This window comes from Komagataella phaffii, chromosome 3, assembly GCF_000027005.1.
Source record: "Komagataella phaffii GS115 chromosome 3, complete sequence".
Lineage (NCBI taxonomy): Eukaryota > Fungi > Ascomycota > Pichiomycetes > Pichiales > Pichiaceae > Komagataella > Komagataella phaffii.
Window position 1 is genome coordinate 341,490 of NC_012965.1, and position 15,141 is coordinate 356,630.

The 15,141-nt window shown below is 40.9% G+C and overlaps 9 protein-coding genes across 9 annotated transcripts; 4 read left to right on the forward strand and 5 right to left on the reverse strand.

The window, feature by feature from the left end:
• Positions 1–33: 33 nt before the first annotated feature.
• PAS_chr3_1157 (uncharacterized protein) lies at positions 34–1,814 on the reverse strand (the record flags this gene model as incomplete). Its single annotated transcript, XM_002492327.1, has 2 exons — positions 34–1,673; positions 1,766–1,814. The coding sequence occupies 2 exons, from the start codon at positions 1,812–1,814 to the stop codon at positions 34–36; spliced, it is 1,689 nt and encodes a 562-aa protein (XP_002492372.1).
• A 713-nt stretch (positions 1,815–2,527) lies between these two features.
• On the reverse strand, positions 2,528–3,204 carry PAS_chr3_0167 (3,4-dihydroxy-2-butanone-4-phosphate synthase (DHBP synthase), required for riboflavin biosynthesis; the record flags this gene model as incomplete). The annotated part of the gene is made up of 2 exons (XM_002492328.1): positions 2,528–3,105; positions 3,162–3,204. 2 exons carry the CDS (start codon positions 3,202–3,204, stop codon positions 2,528–2,530), a joined length of 621 nt encoding a protein of 206 aa, XP_002492373.1.
• Positions 3,205–3,853: 649 nt separating this feature from the next.
• PAS_chr3_0168 (Cytoplasmic and vacuolar membrane protein involved in late endosome to vacuole transport) lies at positions 3,854–4,492 on the forward strand (the record flags this gene model as incomplete). The annotated part of the gene is made up of 1 exon (XM_002492329.1): positions 3,854–4,492. The coding sequence occupies one exon, from the start codon at positions 3,854–3,856 to the stop codon at positions 4,490–4,492; it is 639 nt and encodes a 212-aa protein (XP_002492374.1).
• Positions 4,493–4,513: 21 nt separating this feature from the next.
• On the reverse strand, positions 4,514–5,458 carry PAS_chr3_0169 (O-methyltransferase, catalyzes two different O-methylation steps in ubiquinone (Coenzyme Q) biosynth; the record flags this gene model as incomplete). Its single annotated transcript, XM_002492330.1, has 1 exon — positions 4,514–5,458. One exon carries the CDS (start codon positions 5,456–5,458, stop codon positions 4,514–4,516), a length of 945 nt encoding a protein of 314 aa, XP_002492375.1.
• Positions 5,459–5,537: 79 nt separating this feature from the next.
• Positions 5,538–7,733, reverse strand: PAS_chr3_1158 (uncharacterized protein; the record flags this gene model as incomplete). The annotated part of the gene is made up of 1 exon (XM_002492331.1): positions 5,538–7,733. One exon carries the CDS (start codon positions 7,731–7,733, stop codon positions 5,538–5,540), a length of 2,196 nt encoding a protein of 731 aa, XP_002492376.1.
• A 113-nt stretch (positions 7,734–7,846) lies between these two features.
• PAS_chr3_0170 (Co-chaperone that binds to Hsp82p and activates its ATPase activity) lies at positions 7,847–8,349 on the reverse strand (the record flags this gene model as incomplete). Its single annotated transcript, XM_002492332.1, has 2 exons — positions 7,847–8,270; positions 8,324–8,349. 2 exons carry the CDS (start codon positions 8,347–8,349, stop codon positions 7,847–7,849), a joined length of 450 nt encoding a protein of 149 aa, XP_002492377.1.
• Positions 8,350–8,880: 531 nt separating this feature from the next.
• Positions 8,881–9,471, forward strand: PAS_chr3_0171 (Hypothetical protein; the record flags this gene model as incomplete). Its single annotated transcript, XM_002492333.1, has 1 exon — positions 8,881–9,471. One exon carries the CDS (start codon positions 8,881–8,883, stop codon positions 9,469–9,471), a length of 591 nt encoding a protein of 196 aa, XP_002492378.1.
• A 316-nt stretch (positions 9,472–9,787) lies between these two features.
• Positions 9,788–11,266, forward strand: PAS_chr3_0172 (uncharacterized protein; the record flags this gene model as incomplete). Its single annotated transcript, XM_002492334.1, has 1 exon — positions 9,788–11,266. One exon carries the CDS (start codon positions 9,788–9,790, stop codon positions 11,264–11,266), a length of 1,479 nt encoding a protein of 492 aa, XP_002492379.1.
• A 292-nt stretch (positions 11,267–11,558) lies between these two features.
• Positions 11,559–15,140, forward strand: PAS_chr3_0173 (Protein required for establishment and maintenance of sister chromatid condensation and cohesion; the record flags this gene model as incomplete). Its single annotated transcript, XM_002492335.1, has 1 exon — positions 11,559–15,140. One exon carries the CDS (start codon positions 11,559–11,561, stop codon positions 15,138–15,140), a length of 3,582 nt encoding a protein of 1,193 aa, XP_002492380.1.
• Between the last annotated feature and the right edge of the window lies 1 nt (position 15,141).

The following is a 15,141-nucleotide window of genomic DNA, read 5'->3' on the forward strand; positions in this document are numbered from 1 at the left end:
AGTACATAAAAACTCAGTGAAAAAAAAAGTCTACTACAACATGAGCAGCAAGATGGCAAAAAGACATGGCGTTGCACTTAAAGATGCAGCTGGAGCTCCAAGATCAGTGGATGTTTCGTCATTTTGAGTAGCAGAAGATGCACCTGAAGAAGTACCAGAAGCAGAGCCAGATGTAGAAGAAGTTCGTGAAGTAGAGCCAGATGTGGAACGAGAACTTGCACGACTTGTGGCCGTGTTTATTCCGGTACCAAGGCCTCCCCCTGAAGCAGTACTCAAAGCCCTAGTGGGTGTTTCATGAGGTAAATCGCTAGACCAAGTAGAGGAGTAGGCTGGGTCTCGTTCAATAGTGAAATCACCGACCACCTCAATATCCTCGTCATCAGTGACGTTGATCTGACCAATACCCAGCTGGCTGTTTTCATTGTCAAAGAATAAGTAGGCCGATTTGATGAATGTATCACCTAGAATGGAAAGTCCGTCAAGACTTTCACGTACAGTTAATGCGGAGTATTGTTGGCCATCAGTAAAAAGGCCTGAGACGTCCAATAGATGATCAGAAACTGGGGATTGGATCACAACGTCTTCACCAAACTTGAACTCAATCACCTTATTTCTAGCAACAGACAGAGAACTTGTACGAATGACAAATAGTCCCAATTGAGAAACATATTCAAAGCCTCCATGGATGGAAAACGCTAAACGAATCAATGGGTAGGTTGGCAAATAGGAGAAGGTGGCACCTGTATCGATTAATGCCAAACGAGGACGTCTTTCAATAATGAGAGTTTCATCTGACGAAGACACCGCAATTGTGGACACTGTAACGTAGGAAGTATATTGATCGGGGTAAACTGGTTTGTAAGGATTGACATATGGGAAAAGTCTAAATGGCCCGTCTATCTTGGCCCTATCAATAGCACCAAATAAAATTTCTCCGTCGCTGAATTCGTCGTGCTCGTTATCTTCATCTGGAGACAAGTAAACAGAAAACGATGCTGAATTGATAAATCCTTGGGACCGCAATGAATCCACAACACCATCATAAGTAAATCTGTTTGCTGCAATTGGGTTACTATTGGTGGTTTGTTGGGTAGCAGGACCGAGACCCAAGATTCCCATGTAGTTATCTGTGATGTTGACTAAGGCAAAACTCTGTTGGCTGATGGCAAAGTCGCCGATGCGGACTGTGTCCCTGACCCAAGTTCCGTTAGCAGTGGTTCCATCAAGGTAAGCAATACCAAAAGCTGAATTGTTGCTTTGGAAAGTGTCGGAAGAACTAGAATCGAAGGAACCAAACTGTTCACACACAGGCTCGTCACGGTTAATGTTGAAATCTTGTTGATTTTCCTCTCTTTTCGAAACACGTCCAGATTTATCGGCTAGGTATTGAGAAATTTCACCATCGAGAGCAAATCCAAACTCACTCAGCCCATCCAGGAGCTCTTGTGATGGAGGAGCTATCTTGTCCATGAATTTGGCAGAAGCCGAGGAAAAGCTATTGGCCTCAATCTCATCGTAGGATAACTCACAGACGGCAGCGTCGGAATCGATGACCCACAAGTCGGCAGAACCAGTGTCGACAATGACCTCAATTTCAGTTTCGTCAGATCCAATTTGGATCTCTGCAGTGTACAAGACTCCGATGTGTCTCAAGTCGAGGGACTCGTAGTCATCTCTCTTAATTAAACGGTCCTTTGGGTCGTTGGAATGATAAACTTTTTGAATGGCAACTTGTTAGCCTTGAAAGGCGATTGGAGTTGCGCACTTGCTAGTGCAATGCTGAGGGCTGTCAATACCAAGTGGTTGATGATCATTGGCACGAGGGTGGTGAAGAATGGTGAAAGTCTAGTAGTTATAAATAGAGGATGAGTAAACCAAACTCGTCAGTAAATCTTGGCAAAACGCAGGCATGTGGGCGAAGCTTAGGCGGGAGTAAGTGAAATGATCACGTAAGGGGGGCCATGGCAGTAGTGCGAATGGGTATCGATGACATAGGAGGCGTTAGACGTTCTGTGGGATTAGAGTTTTCCGGGGCTATTACTAGTACATTGTGGATATACGTTATGACTGGTAGTCTCGCAGAAGGCCAAGGGTACCCTGCCTGCGGGTTTATAGTACTCACAAGAAGGGTCTAGGGTGCCGGGCATTCAGCCTTGAATGGCTCAAACAATTAAATGCAATCAATCAAAAAATTGACGACGCCCTGCATCCTTCATCAGCTTTAATTAGTCAAATTTACAGCTGGTTGCCGCAATAGTACGAGATGGTGTCTCAACATAGTATGCATGATCAAAATGTCGACCGGTTCGCGACAAGCTCAACTGTGTAGTCATTACGTTGCGTACAAGACCCAACGCCGCCTCGTTGAAGACTTCGCGCGCTCTTGTGTCTTGCTTACTATATCTACATTCGACCAAGGAGGCTCCCCACCACCTCCCCACCGCCTGGCCCTCACCACAAACTCACACTTTCGAAAAAGCTCTTACGTTCCTCAATCATGATATCTCTGTATTCCTATCCATCGTATCTAGCTGTTCTTGGAATCCATGTATTCAATGATCTGGTCAAGGTTGATAATTTTTACGTTGTGGCGGAGACCAAACTGAACACAGTCGTCTAATCGCATCATAGAGCCGTCCTCGTCACGAACCAGCTCTCCTATCACTCCAGCAGGTTGTAATCCGGTCAATTCACACAATTGAACAGCAGCTTCCGTGTGCCCTCTTCTCTCTTTCAACAGGCCTTCTCGTGCAATCAGAGGGCAAATATGTCCCGGTCTCATCAACTCTTCGGGTTTTGACCTGGGGTTGGCCAAAACCTGGCAGGTCAACGCTCTGTCAGAGGCGGAAATCCCAGTGGTAGTGCCATCTCTGGCGTCCACAGTGTGTGTGTACGCAGTGCCCTGCCTGTCTGTTCTGTTCTTGATCATCGGTGGTAGTTCTAACTCTGCAGCTCTCTTGGTGGAAAGTGGAACGCAAACATATCCAGAGGAATACCTCACGAGGAAGGCCATTTTCTGTGTCGTTATCAATTCTGCGGCAACAATCAGGTCGCCTTCGTTTTCTCTGTCTTCATCGTCCATCACGATGAGAAATTCTCCATTTTCTAGATGCGTTAGTAATCATATGATTCGTTTTCAAGTAGCAGGAAGAGTAACATACTGTAAGCCTTCAGGGCGTCCTCTATTGGCGTAAACACGGACATTTCTGATCTTTCTACTAGCTAAATAGTGGCCGGAAACGGTGGGAATAGAAACAACCTGAAGCTAAACGATATGGTTATAAGGTGAAAAAAAGTGCATCGCATCCCCGGCTGATTAAGCGGTTAGTAACATTAAATAATCCCGTTGACGGAGGGCTAATGACGGACAACTTCTTTATTATTTTAATGCCCCTCCCTCATTTTATTCGATGAATTTCCCATAGTTACAGGGATTTTTGGGGAATTTGCGTGATTGAAAGGCCGGTTATTCACTACAGTTGGGGAGAAAGGTCATGGTAATGTAGTCTCAAGTTGAAAGGAAAGAAGATTCTTGAAGGTTGAAAGGATGGTTTGCACAAGCTATGAAGGGTCTGCCTTGGTCAACTCTTGAAAATGGTTGACTACGAATGAATCACAATCAGTTCATCGTTTGCGACATTTTTATTTGATTGGTAAGATTCAGCTCAGTGCTGTCAAGCCCACCGTTGAGATGGCCGTTATATGTCTACATTGTAGCTCCTTGCTAATTATCTACCATCCTTGTACTTAGACTCTTATTCAACCTGAAATCGTTCTGGTCGCCCCTATCAGTAATTTCTCTCAATATCGAGAAAGTAGCAGTTTTACCTCATACACGCCACTAGCACACAAGATGAACCGTTTGTTCGGAGGCAGAAGCAACGAACCCAAGCCCAATCTCAATGATGCAATCAATAGTATCGAGGAACGTGTCTCGTCCATCGATGTCAAACTCACCAAAGTCAACACTGAGCTCTCTACTTATCAGCAGAAGCTTTCTCGTATGAGAGATGGTCCTGCTAAAAACGCTGTTAAACAGAAGGCGATGAAGCTACTTAAACAACGTAAACAGCTGGAAGCCCAAAAAGATCAATTGGAATCACAATCTTGGAACATGTCTCAAGCTTCCATGACCACGGATAATCTCAAAAACACAATGATCACAGTCAGTGCCATGAAGTCTGCCAATAAAGAATTGAAGAAAACGTACGGTAAGATTGATATTGACAAAATTGAATCTTTGCAAGACGAAATGCTTGATCTGATAGATAAATCTAATGAGTTGCAGGATTCATTGGCCCAAAGTTATGACGTTCCTGATGATATAAGTGAATCTGAACTTGATGCGGAACTAGATGCTTTAGGAGAGGAGATGGACTTTGATGCCGAATTAGGTGAGTCAAATGGATTACCTAGCTATCTACAGAACAATGATGAACTGCCAACATTTGTTGATGACGAACAAGAGAAAAAGGAAGAAGTGGCTGCCTGATTCAAGTATTGCTGCACACACTCAGTCCCTTCTTTTCAGAGCCATGAAATAATTACCGACCTCAACATTGTCAGTGAACTTCCAGCCATAACAAGGCAAGTACACACATCCTTTGGAACCTGCCACCTCAAATTGTTTCCTAAGGTCACCAAGATCCGAATTCTCGTGACCATCTTCAACCCATTTTTCCAGCTCTTTCTCGTTAATGTATTTGTCATATGTGTGTGTTCCAAGAGGTACAATCTTTAGTATGTGTTCCCCCATGAAAATAGTCGTGAACCAAGAAATTAGATCTCTATTAATGGTACTAATAAAAATCCATCCTCCAGGCTTCACATGGCGTAGAGCAGCCTTCAAGACCTCAGCAGGATAATTCACATGCTCTAACATCTCAAACATTGTTACCACATCGTACTGTTCGGTATTTGGATCCAGATCCTCTACGGCCTTTAGCTCGTATGTCAGTTTTTCCCTAACCATGGGATCAAGCTTCTTGTGTTGTCTTGCCACCTCCAAAACTTCTGTAGACAAATCAATGCCCTTCACTCTATTTACCACGGGTAATCGGGCTAGACTTTCACTAAGAATACCTCCACCACAACCGATATCCAGGGCATCCAATTTCAATTGCTGCCACAGTTGTTGTCTTCGAATCTCTTGCTCACCATTGATCCGGTCCGCTATCTCTTTGGGAAGAACGTTGTCAACATTGAAAGGAGGTATATAAATCTGTTCTTCAGGGTCTGTGACGCCTTTGTTCAGTTTTAAGTGAGATTTGATGGTGTCATTAATGAAATCCATTCTCAACAGGTTCATCTTATGCAGAATTCTCTGGGGTCCATTGACATCCCACCATGTACTCGCAAGTTGATTAAAATGAGACATCTCAATCTCACTTGTAGCTGTCAGCTTAGACTGCTGAAGAAGCCTACCAACATGGCTGAATTGTCGTCTTAAGTGATGCATGGGTTGTTTGTGAGAGGAAATTTCAAAATCCGCGATGAAGGTCTGAAATTCTACTGTATATTCAGTATATGAACGTTACTTAGAACCAGTCAGGAACATTCTTGGCGTGCCTGACATCCCATCTTTGAAGATAAGCGCCTATACCACCCTTATACCTACTATATTCACCTCCTTTATCTGGTTGAATCCAAGCGAATTGCTCATCTTGAACATCCTTCAGCACCTTATAAGCCTCCACTGAAGCATAGGGAACGCCATTCTTGGGATCAAAGTATGAGGCTGGTTTACCGGAAATAGGACATATTTTCTTGCTTCCATTGGGAAGGTAAATACCAATGGGTGCAGGCGTAATAATTTCAATCTTCTTGGTGTCACTTTCTTTCACTAAGAGCTGCTTATGAACAGTTTTGTTCTCTTCGCCAAATTTCGGCAAAGTAAGTATTTCGTGAAATTCTTTCTCATGAGTGGATGAGTATGGAATAAAAAGTGTTTCTATCATTGTAGGTAGCTGTTTAATTCGAATTAACGGTTTCAAGTGGCTGGTTCTTCTTTGAGCCGGGAGAACAGCTTGATCTCCAAGTATGTACTTTGTATATTCCAGCTTGGTAAGCTTTTTTGAAAATTCTAAAAGCTCAATCGTATTACGTGCCACAAACTGTGGGGGACCTTCATACTGAACTTCCTCCTCCTTAGAATCTGTCTTTTCTTCTTCTTCTTCTTCTTCTTCTTCTTCTTCTTGTTTGTCATTTGATTGTGTGCGTGGCTCTGTTTCTGTTTCTATCTCTGTCTCTGATTCCGGCTTAACAAAAGTCTGATTCACATCTTTTTTAATTTCAGTTTCCTTTACATTATTGTTTATCAAAGAAGCTACCGGACTTTCTGTTGAAAACTCAAGTTGACTACTTTCTTCATTAAATGAAACTTTCTTGGTTTTTTGGCTAGGTTCTATTGATGACTCGGCTTCAGTCTTAATGTCAACAGTAGGTTCAGAAGACTCTTTTGATTGTACATTTTCATTATCTATCTTCTCTTTGGAGGAAAGTAGTGGACTTGAAGTCGACTCAACTACTTCAGCAGAATCTGTGGCATCTTTCATAACGACATCTCTGTCCTCAACAATATCAATCTCCGTTGGTGCTTTATTTATGTCAGGACTATTATCTACTGTTGAAAGAGTCGTTTCATCCTGTTTGTTATCATCCCTAATCGGGAGATTCTCTCCTTGATTATCGGTCTCTTTCGTGTCCAATTCATTCGTCTTAATAGGGGCATGGTCATCTTTCTTTCCATCTTTTGTATTCTCCGAAGCTTCAACTTTGACCTCACCTTTCGGAGTCTCTGTGCTCTCATCCTTATTAGCCTCTGTCTTCTTCTTTCGTTTCTTGTAAACACGTTTCTTGTGACTCTTCATGAATTCGGCTTCGATTTTTTTGACCTTCTCCAGATCTTTTAGCTCATCAATGGGGTAAACTAATGCTGAAGCAGAATAAAACCTTAGCACATTTTCCAACTTCTTTCTTCTATTCAGCATCATCTGTTTCTGTTTTTCTTTTCGTTCCTGCTCCTGCTCGTGAAACTTGTTCAAAGATAACACATTTGTTCTCTCTGTGGTTTTGGCTTCTGCTAATCTTTCTTTCTGGGTTAATGCTACAACCTCCTTTCTTATAACGGGTTTCAGTTTGCTTCTCCGCTCTTCTTCCTCTTTCAATCGTTCCACAATAGCTAGTTTATTCTCCACTGCAGATTTTCTTGTAGAAGCTCTGCTTGAAGCATTCAAAAAGGAATGTGCGGTCACCTTAGTTTTCGGTTTTGTCTTCTTAGGTGTACTCTTATTGATCACAGGAGGAATGAATTTGGCCTTCTCTGCCCTCTTTTTCCGCTTTAACTTTTCCTCTCTTCGAAATTCACGCTCACCTTCACTTTCATCAGAATCGGACGCGCTGATTTCAGATTCGGAACTAAACATCTCGTCATTGGGTTCTTCGGAAACCGCTTTGTTGGAGGGAGTATTTTCCTTATCTTCTTCATCATCTTCTTCCTCATCTTCCTCTCCTTCTTCTTCTTCTTCATTTTCCTCCACAAATTCATCGTCATTCTCATCTTCCTGGAATAACAAATTGACATTCTCATCGTCATCGTCCTGCTCAAAATCTTGGGACCCAATATCCAATTCTTCTTGCTGAAGTAACTGCTTCAGCCTTGAACCAGCATTTGCCCTTCGCTCTCTTGTAGCAATGATTCCTAGCTCTTCTTCGCTCTCGGAAGATGAAGACATTGGATAGATACAGGATGCTGCTAGTGCACTAAGCTGAAGATCATTCTAAGAGATGGGATTAATTTTATGCGCGATCTACACAATACAGATTATGTAACCACATAATTTATCATCTAGGTACTATGCTGAACATCCTGAGTATGAGCGTCTATCAAAGCTTGTTGAAACTTTGATAACTTCTCGGTCAACAGAGGAGTGAGTAGCTTTCTAATTTGAGACTTGTGATCCAAATTTCCCTCTATTACGTATTCATATTCATCCTCGTCCTGGTCGTGCACCAGTTCAGGTAATGTCACTGTATAACTGATCTCCTCTACTTCACTGTTCGTGTTGACTTTGACGGTTGCAGATACCTGTATCTTCAGATCAAAAATACATTTGGTAACACCTTTACGTTGAGTGACATCGCAGTCTCCATCTACAAGGTCCACAGATGTTACCACTATTTCATAGGCGTCATTCTTCTGAGTGGTGTTTGGAAGGACTTCCTGAAAGTAGCTTTTGGCCCAAGGAAGGCAGTTCTTGTCGACCCAGTGCCTGAAACGTTAGGATATGTTACACTATTAACCGCAGCTCTAAGAAAAACTTACCAGTTATTAGGGTTGTGCACCACCATTATAAACCTGGAGTGGAACCTCCCGGGGAATTTTCACGATTTTAAATAGGCGGGATGGTCGTGGAAGGAGCCTGAAAAGAATGTACTGGAAGGAATATTAATCCCAGGCTTCACGATTGTCTTACTCATTTGTGGGGAAGATTACCTGAACGCTGAAAAATAAACTGTCGAACATAAAAATATGAATTCCAACAGGATGTTGTAACTCACTAAATCTGTAATTTAAGTTTACTAGTGGAAAGTGTATCCATTGCACCTTCGCAGACTGTAATTATTGGCTGGCAGGTTACTTCCCAGCAGAATCTCCTGGCTCAATAATCTTACGTAATCATATCTGGTTCTATTGACACGCGTCTTCCATAGCCCCATCCAAATCATCACACAACCAGACTCAATTCCTCCTGGCTAGTGTCCAGGATCCTAAATCGTTTATTCCATAAACCAATCGTTTTAATCACACATTTGCTTGATCTTTTGACTTTTTTGTCCCTTCGATTTTTGCCAGATTTTCTCCCTTTTGACTACAAGTTCATGGAGAAACAAGATCATCAGCTCCCCATAACTAAAGGTTCATACACAAACTATCCAAAGTCCAAAAACACCAGCATCTATTATGCGATCTTTCTGGAAATACTGATATTATACGGTATAGTAACCAACTATCAACAGTTGTATGAACACAGCGAGTATCTTGCGGGAGTGTGTCTGGGGTCGTTTTCTACATTATTTTCACAATCAATATCACAGTTATACAGGCAATCTTTCAGCTTTGACAAACACTTCAAGTTCTTTCTCTGGGGTTGCATAAACAGTCTCATTTCCAACTTTTGGATCGGAATACTTTTGCATTCCTTGGACAATAATATCCACCGATTCCTTCTTGATCAAACGGTGGGAGTTCTAACTGGACAGCTTATATTTGTGTTCTTCAATGCATTTTGGGAATCTTCACTCAATTATGCGTCCTTGAAATCCACATATCTGACATGTTTGAGATATTCTTACATGATTTGGCCCCTAGTTTCGTTCCTTAGTTTTTTCCATCTTCACGAGGATTACATATTTCCACTAAATTGCTTTGTGACATTGATCTGGAACATAATTTTGGCCATGATATCCTAATTAAGTCTCCCTTCAAGAAGATATTAATAGACAATGTTTTTTCGGTGATTATTTTATATGAAGAGCACTACAGAGATCGCAAGATCCCTATCAAGGAAAGAAAAATTTCAAGACTTGACATCCCAAAACTCTAGAAGTATCAGATGCGAAACTATTCCGAGTTGATGAACAATATTTCGTTTCTTCAACGATTCTGTAACCGTTGTTTAGGCCAAACTAGTCCCCACAATTGTATTATCTACTCCGAACTTTATCCTGAAATTCGCACCCCCTCCTATGCAATCATTTCTTCTCCGACATCCCTAAACATCTCTGGATGGCTGACGATAACTACTTCAGCACGCCTCATGAGGCAGCTCTGGCACTCGTAGCCACTGCTATGAAAAAGGCTCGTTTAAGACCAGAGATGCTAGTTATAAGTTCGATCATAGCAGGGATGCTGTTCACAGTGGGTGGGATGCTTCACTTATTGACACAAGCTCATTTGCAAGGATTTATGTCCGAATACATGGGAATTATCAATCTTCTACAAGGATCAGTTTACCCTATTGGTTTGTTTTATGTCGTAGTTTTAGGAACAGAACTGTTCAATTCCAACGTTTTGTTCTTCACAGTGGCCTTAATAAGAGGAAGTGTGAGTATAGTGGATTTGATTGTCAACTGGGTTGTTTCTTTTGTGTTCAATTTTGCTTCTACGTTGTTCGTTTGTGAAGTCATCTGCCACCTATCTGGAATCACTTCTACAGAGACCATGAGGCTTGGTTCAATTCAGATTATTGAAGAAAAGGCAAGTTGCGGGTTCGTTAAAACTTTGCTCCGAGGTATACCTGGAAACTTCTTTGTTTGCCTGGCCATATATCTACAATTAATGGTAAAACCTCTGCATGTCAAATTTTTAATGATATTCTTACCGATCTTCACTTTTGTTACCATGGGGTTCACGCATGTTGTGGCTGATTTTTATCTCTGTCTTACGGGAATAATAAACGGAAGCTCTGTAAGCATTGGTGAGTACATTTGGAAAATAATGATTCCTGCCACCATTGGAAATATCATAGGAGGAGTGTTTTTTGCCATTGCCATTCCATGGTACTTACACCTTTACGTGGTGGAACAAGATAGAGAACGTTTAGACCTGCCAGATTACGTGGAGAAGGATGAACAACCGTATCTCAGTATGGACTCTAGAGTTGTCAGAGTTCCAGAAACGAGGGATTCCATTGGCTCAACTGGGTTGACTAGGTTCAAAACTACAAATTCTGTCCGCTCAACACCAAAAGGTGTATTCCCTGTCGTGGATATGGACTGTGAAGGGGATGATGATATTGACCAGGTTTTAGATGCTGACCAGTTCAAGCCAAGTTATAATCTCAAAAGAATGATGACCAAGAGAAAAAACTCTAATACTGATGTAGAATCGAAAGCTGGTAGTTTCAAACTCGATAAGTTTGCCTCCCGGGGAACTGTCTCAGAAAGAGAACTAGGACTGTTCCGACGATTTGCTCCCTCAAGGAAAAATAGTCACAAATCAGCGTCCTCAGAGTTTGAGATACTACAACAGAAAGTCTCCCAAGCAGGAATAACCCCTGCAGCTGCTGGGGCATCTGATGAAATCGCAGGGACAGATTCCAACGCTATTAAAATGATGGCTCGATCTCATCGAATGAATTCAAACTACAGTCAACAATCTCGTATGAGCAGCTCCTATCATATAGACCAGCTGAAAGAAGATGAGGAGCCCATGAGTTCTAATGAAACAGACTCTACTGAATCTAATATAAGAACAAGAATATGAACCAACCCTGCAACTTTATCCTTCCATTGGAGTAATAATTGAAAGCGTTACTGTGACCTCTAATGTATTAAGAATGTATCAAGAGTTATTTATAGATAATACACACCAAATAATGATCAAAGGTAAAGAGTATTAAATCTGCCGATGGTTTAAATAAGAACCGATAATTATTAAGGGACATCCTTACATCAGCATGAAATACGAGACGCGTCTTAAAACGTCTATAAGTTTACTTGTTCTACAACTCAATCACTTAGCTTTGCCCGTCCACTTTCCATATCTGACTATATAAATGGCTAAAAAAGTAGTCTTTGAACTGGAAAGTCCAATCATATCCTCTATAAGTGAGCCAATAACGACGAAAGAGCTTGTCGATAGGTTGAGGAATGTCTGCGACCAATTATCAGCTTTAGACCAAGATTTAGTAGATCTTGACTCTTTGGCGGAGATCAAAAAGGATCTTGTAAACCAAAAGTTAATAAAACATAACAATCAAGGAGTTCAAGCTTACGTGAGCTGTTGTTTGGCAGAAATCTTAAGACTTTATGCTCCTGATGCTCCGTATACTGCTACCCAATTGACTAACATATTCCGTTTATTTATCAGTCAATTCAAGAAACTATTGGATGAAGAGAGTCCATACTACTTGAACTTATATAACCTACTCAAGAGGGTTGTGGAGGTAAAGAGCATTGCTTTAATGACAGATTTACCTGCTGCTGAGAAGTTGACCGATGAATTGTTCAAAGGAATATACGATATTTGCAAACATTCTGCGTTCCCAGAAAAAGTGGACACACTAATCAGCGACCTTCTCTCAGAAGTTATTTCTGAATCTGATTCTATCAGTCTACCCGTGTTAAAACTGATACTTAACAAATTTATGGCGAATAAAACTGTCTCAGATTCACAACATAAAAACATCAGGGTTCCAGGCTTTTCGATTACTTTGAATATCTGCAAAACCAATACTGATCGTTTATCACGACAAGTTACACAATATTTTTCGGAAGTAATTTACGAGGTCACCGCTAATGAAAATGGAACAAATCAAGTATCTTTAGATCCGGATACTCTTGATCAATTACGCAAGTTGCACGGATTATGTATCGAAATATGGAAATATGTGCCAGACTTGCTTCTTTCAGTCATGGGGGTACTAGATAACGAATTGGATGCTGATAGTGAACAAATCAGAGAATTGGCTACCCTAACTATCGGGAAAATTGCATCTGTTCAACCCTCGGATGTTAACTTTGTCAAGGTTCACCAAGATTCATGGAACAATTGGAGGAAAAAGATACTGGATATTTCTTCTAGGGTGCGGGCATCCTGGGTATCAGCTACGTTTAATATCATAGAAAATAGAACAGATATCAACGATGATATCGTCACAGGAATTACAAAAGCATTGTTAGACACAGACCTTCACGTTAGATTGAACACAGTCAAGGTTTTCAACAAGCTACAACCGGAAACTTTTGTTAGTAAGCTTTTGAGTCGCTCAATTATGGATGTCTTGATCCATTTATTGAGGGAGAAAAACTATGAGATACGCAAAGAGTCCATTTCATTCGTCAGCAACTTGTACAATAGAACTTTTATTGACCTCTATGCGGCTGACAAAAAACTTGACGATACAATTGGAACAATACCGAGTGCTATACTTAATTTAGTGTACATTAATTCGACTGAAATAAATCAACATTTGGATTTGGCACTGTTTGAAAAAATACTTCCATTTGATAACATAGATGAAAATCGTGCCAGAAGATGTCTGACTGTCTTAAAACATTTAGATACAAAGGCAAGATCTGCGTTCGTTGCTATTTTGAAAAGACAACGGCAATTATCCGATGTACTGACCCAATTTGTTGGCCTTTGTGAGGCCTACAACGGAGGCAATCCTGCAGATAAAGAAAACAAGGAGACCCTTATCAAGAAGATTGACAAGGTGTCCAACTGGATCAGTTTGTCTATTCCTCCGGACATACGCCCTATCTCCTGTCTAAACCGCTTTGTTGCAGAAAACAGCAAGAGGTACTACAAACTGATCAAGATAGCCATATCCACCGAAAGCAACTATGATACTGTTAGAAATGCCTTGAAAGAACTATTCAATCACCTTTCGTCACCAAGTAAGGAAAAAACTAGTATGGATTCTGCTCAGGTCACTCCTGAGCAAATGGTTAGCACATTTAAGCTGTTGCTATATAGAACAGCCGTAATAATTTCTAACCAAAGCAACATGCATTCTTTATTTGAAATAGCCAACCAGAATGGTGAACTTGCAAACACTGCACAGGAACTAATCGAAACAATATCAGAAACCTCACCGGCTGTTTTCAAAAGTCAGATACATCAGTTCACTAATATCCTTCGTTCTATCTGTTCAGCTAAAAGCTATCATAAAGCTACCGAAGAAAGATCGCTAGTAAAAACTCTAAAAACAATATATCATTATGCTAAGCAGTATCCTCAAGAGATGAACATGGATGAATCTCTAACCATTGCTTTACAGTTTATCTGCGAGAAAGGAACACCGACAGAATCAAGGTTTGCAGTCAAAATATTAGGATTGCAGGGTGAAAAATCTATTTTGAAAAGAATTCTGGCAACAATATACCCACTCGATGATACCAGTGAACATCTTGCTTCACATCTTTGTGTTATAAGTGAAATGTTCCTCTTGGATGATTCTCTTTTGGAAAGCGTCGAAAGTGATCTTACGTCGACTTTGATAAAAGATTATCTTTTGAAAAACAAAATTAAACAGAAAGAAGACCATTCTGAATTTGTGAGTGACGATGAATTAGAGACAAAAGAATTCACTTCTTGTGCCATCAAGATATATTCTCTGAAAGTAATTGTCAACCGACTGAGAGCTAGTCATGACGCTGAAAATAGCAAGGAACTGGCAGAGCCTGTGCTGAAATTACTTTTCTTCATTATAGGAAATTCTGGGGAGATTGTTAATGAAAAAGATTCCTCGTATCCATCTCCCCAACATTTCAAAACCAGGCTGCGACTTATGGCGGGCCTGAGTTTTTTGAAACTGGCCAAATATCCAACATATAGCAAGATGATGAAACCTTCATTGGTTTACAGATTAATCTTCTTGGTTCAAGATGAAAATGAAACAATCAGAGAAGCTTTTCTCAATGAACTGCAGAAATATTTAGCAGAGAACCATATTTCTGACAAGTTTCTTCCCTTGGTCTTTTTTACTGCGTATGAGCCACTCGATGGGTTAAAGGCCAAAACTTTAACTTGGATGCGCTCTACGTACAAGCGCTTTTCTAGTGACAAGAGTAAGCCTTTAATTTTTGAAAAATCCCTGGTGAGACTAATTCACATGATCGCACACTTTCCTGAATTTGTCGATTCGTTGAAGATACTCCCTAAAGAACCCGAGAAGGCAAGTCTAGTACCGACTTTAATATCAGCCTCGGAATACATTATCGAATTCCTAGAGGTTGTGGCCACAGAAAAGAATATCTCATTACTCTATTACCTTGCGACACAAGTTAAGAAATATCAGGATGGGCTTTTTAGTGCTGCAGATTATGACCTGGACGAAAATCCGGTCATTTATAATCTGTATCGAGTATCTGAATTAGCGCAAGTCTGCATAAAGCTATTATCACTATCGAAAAGCTGGAATGTTCAAACTTGGCCAGGGAAGGTCCAACTCCCAGGTGACATATTTTCTTCCATGAAGAGCATCAAAGAAGCTCAGGACATTGTTTCGATTTCCTTTTTACCCGATCAGGTTGTTGTGGAAGTAGAGAATGCGGTAAGAGCAAGGATTGCCAGAACGAATTCCAGAAAAGATGGTTTACGTCGGAACAAAAGGATAAAGACGGCTGCCTGAG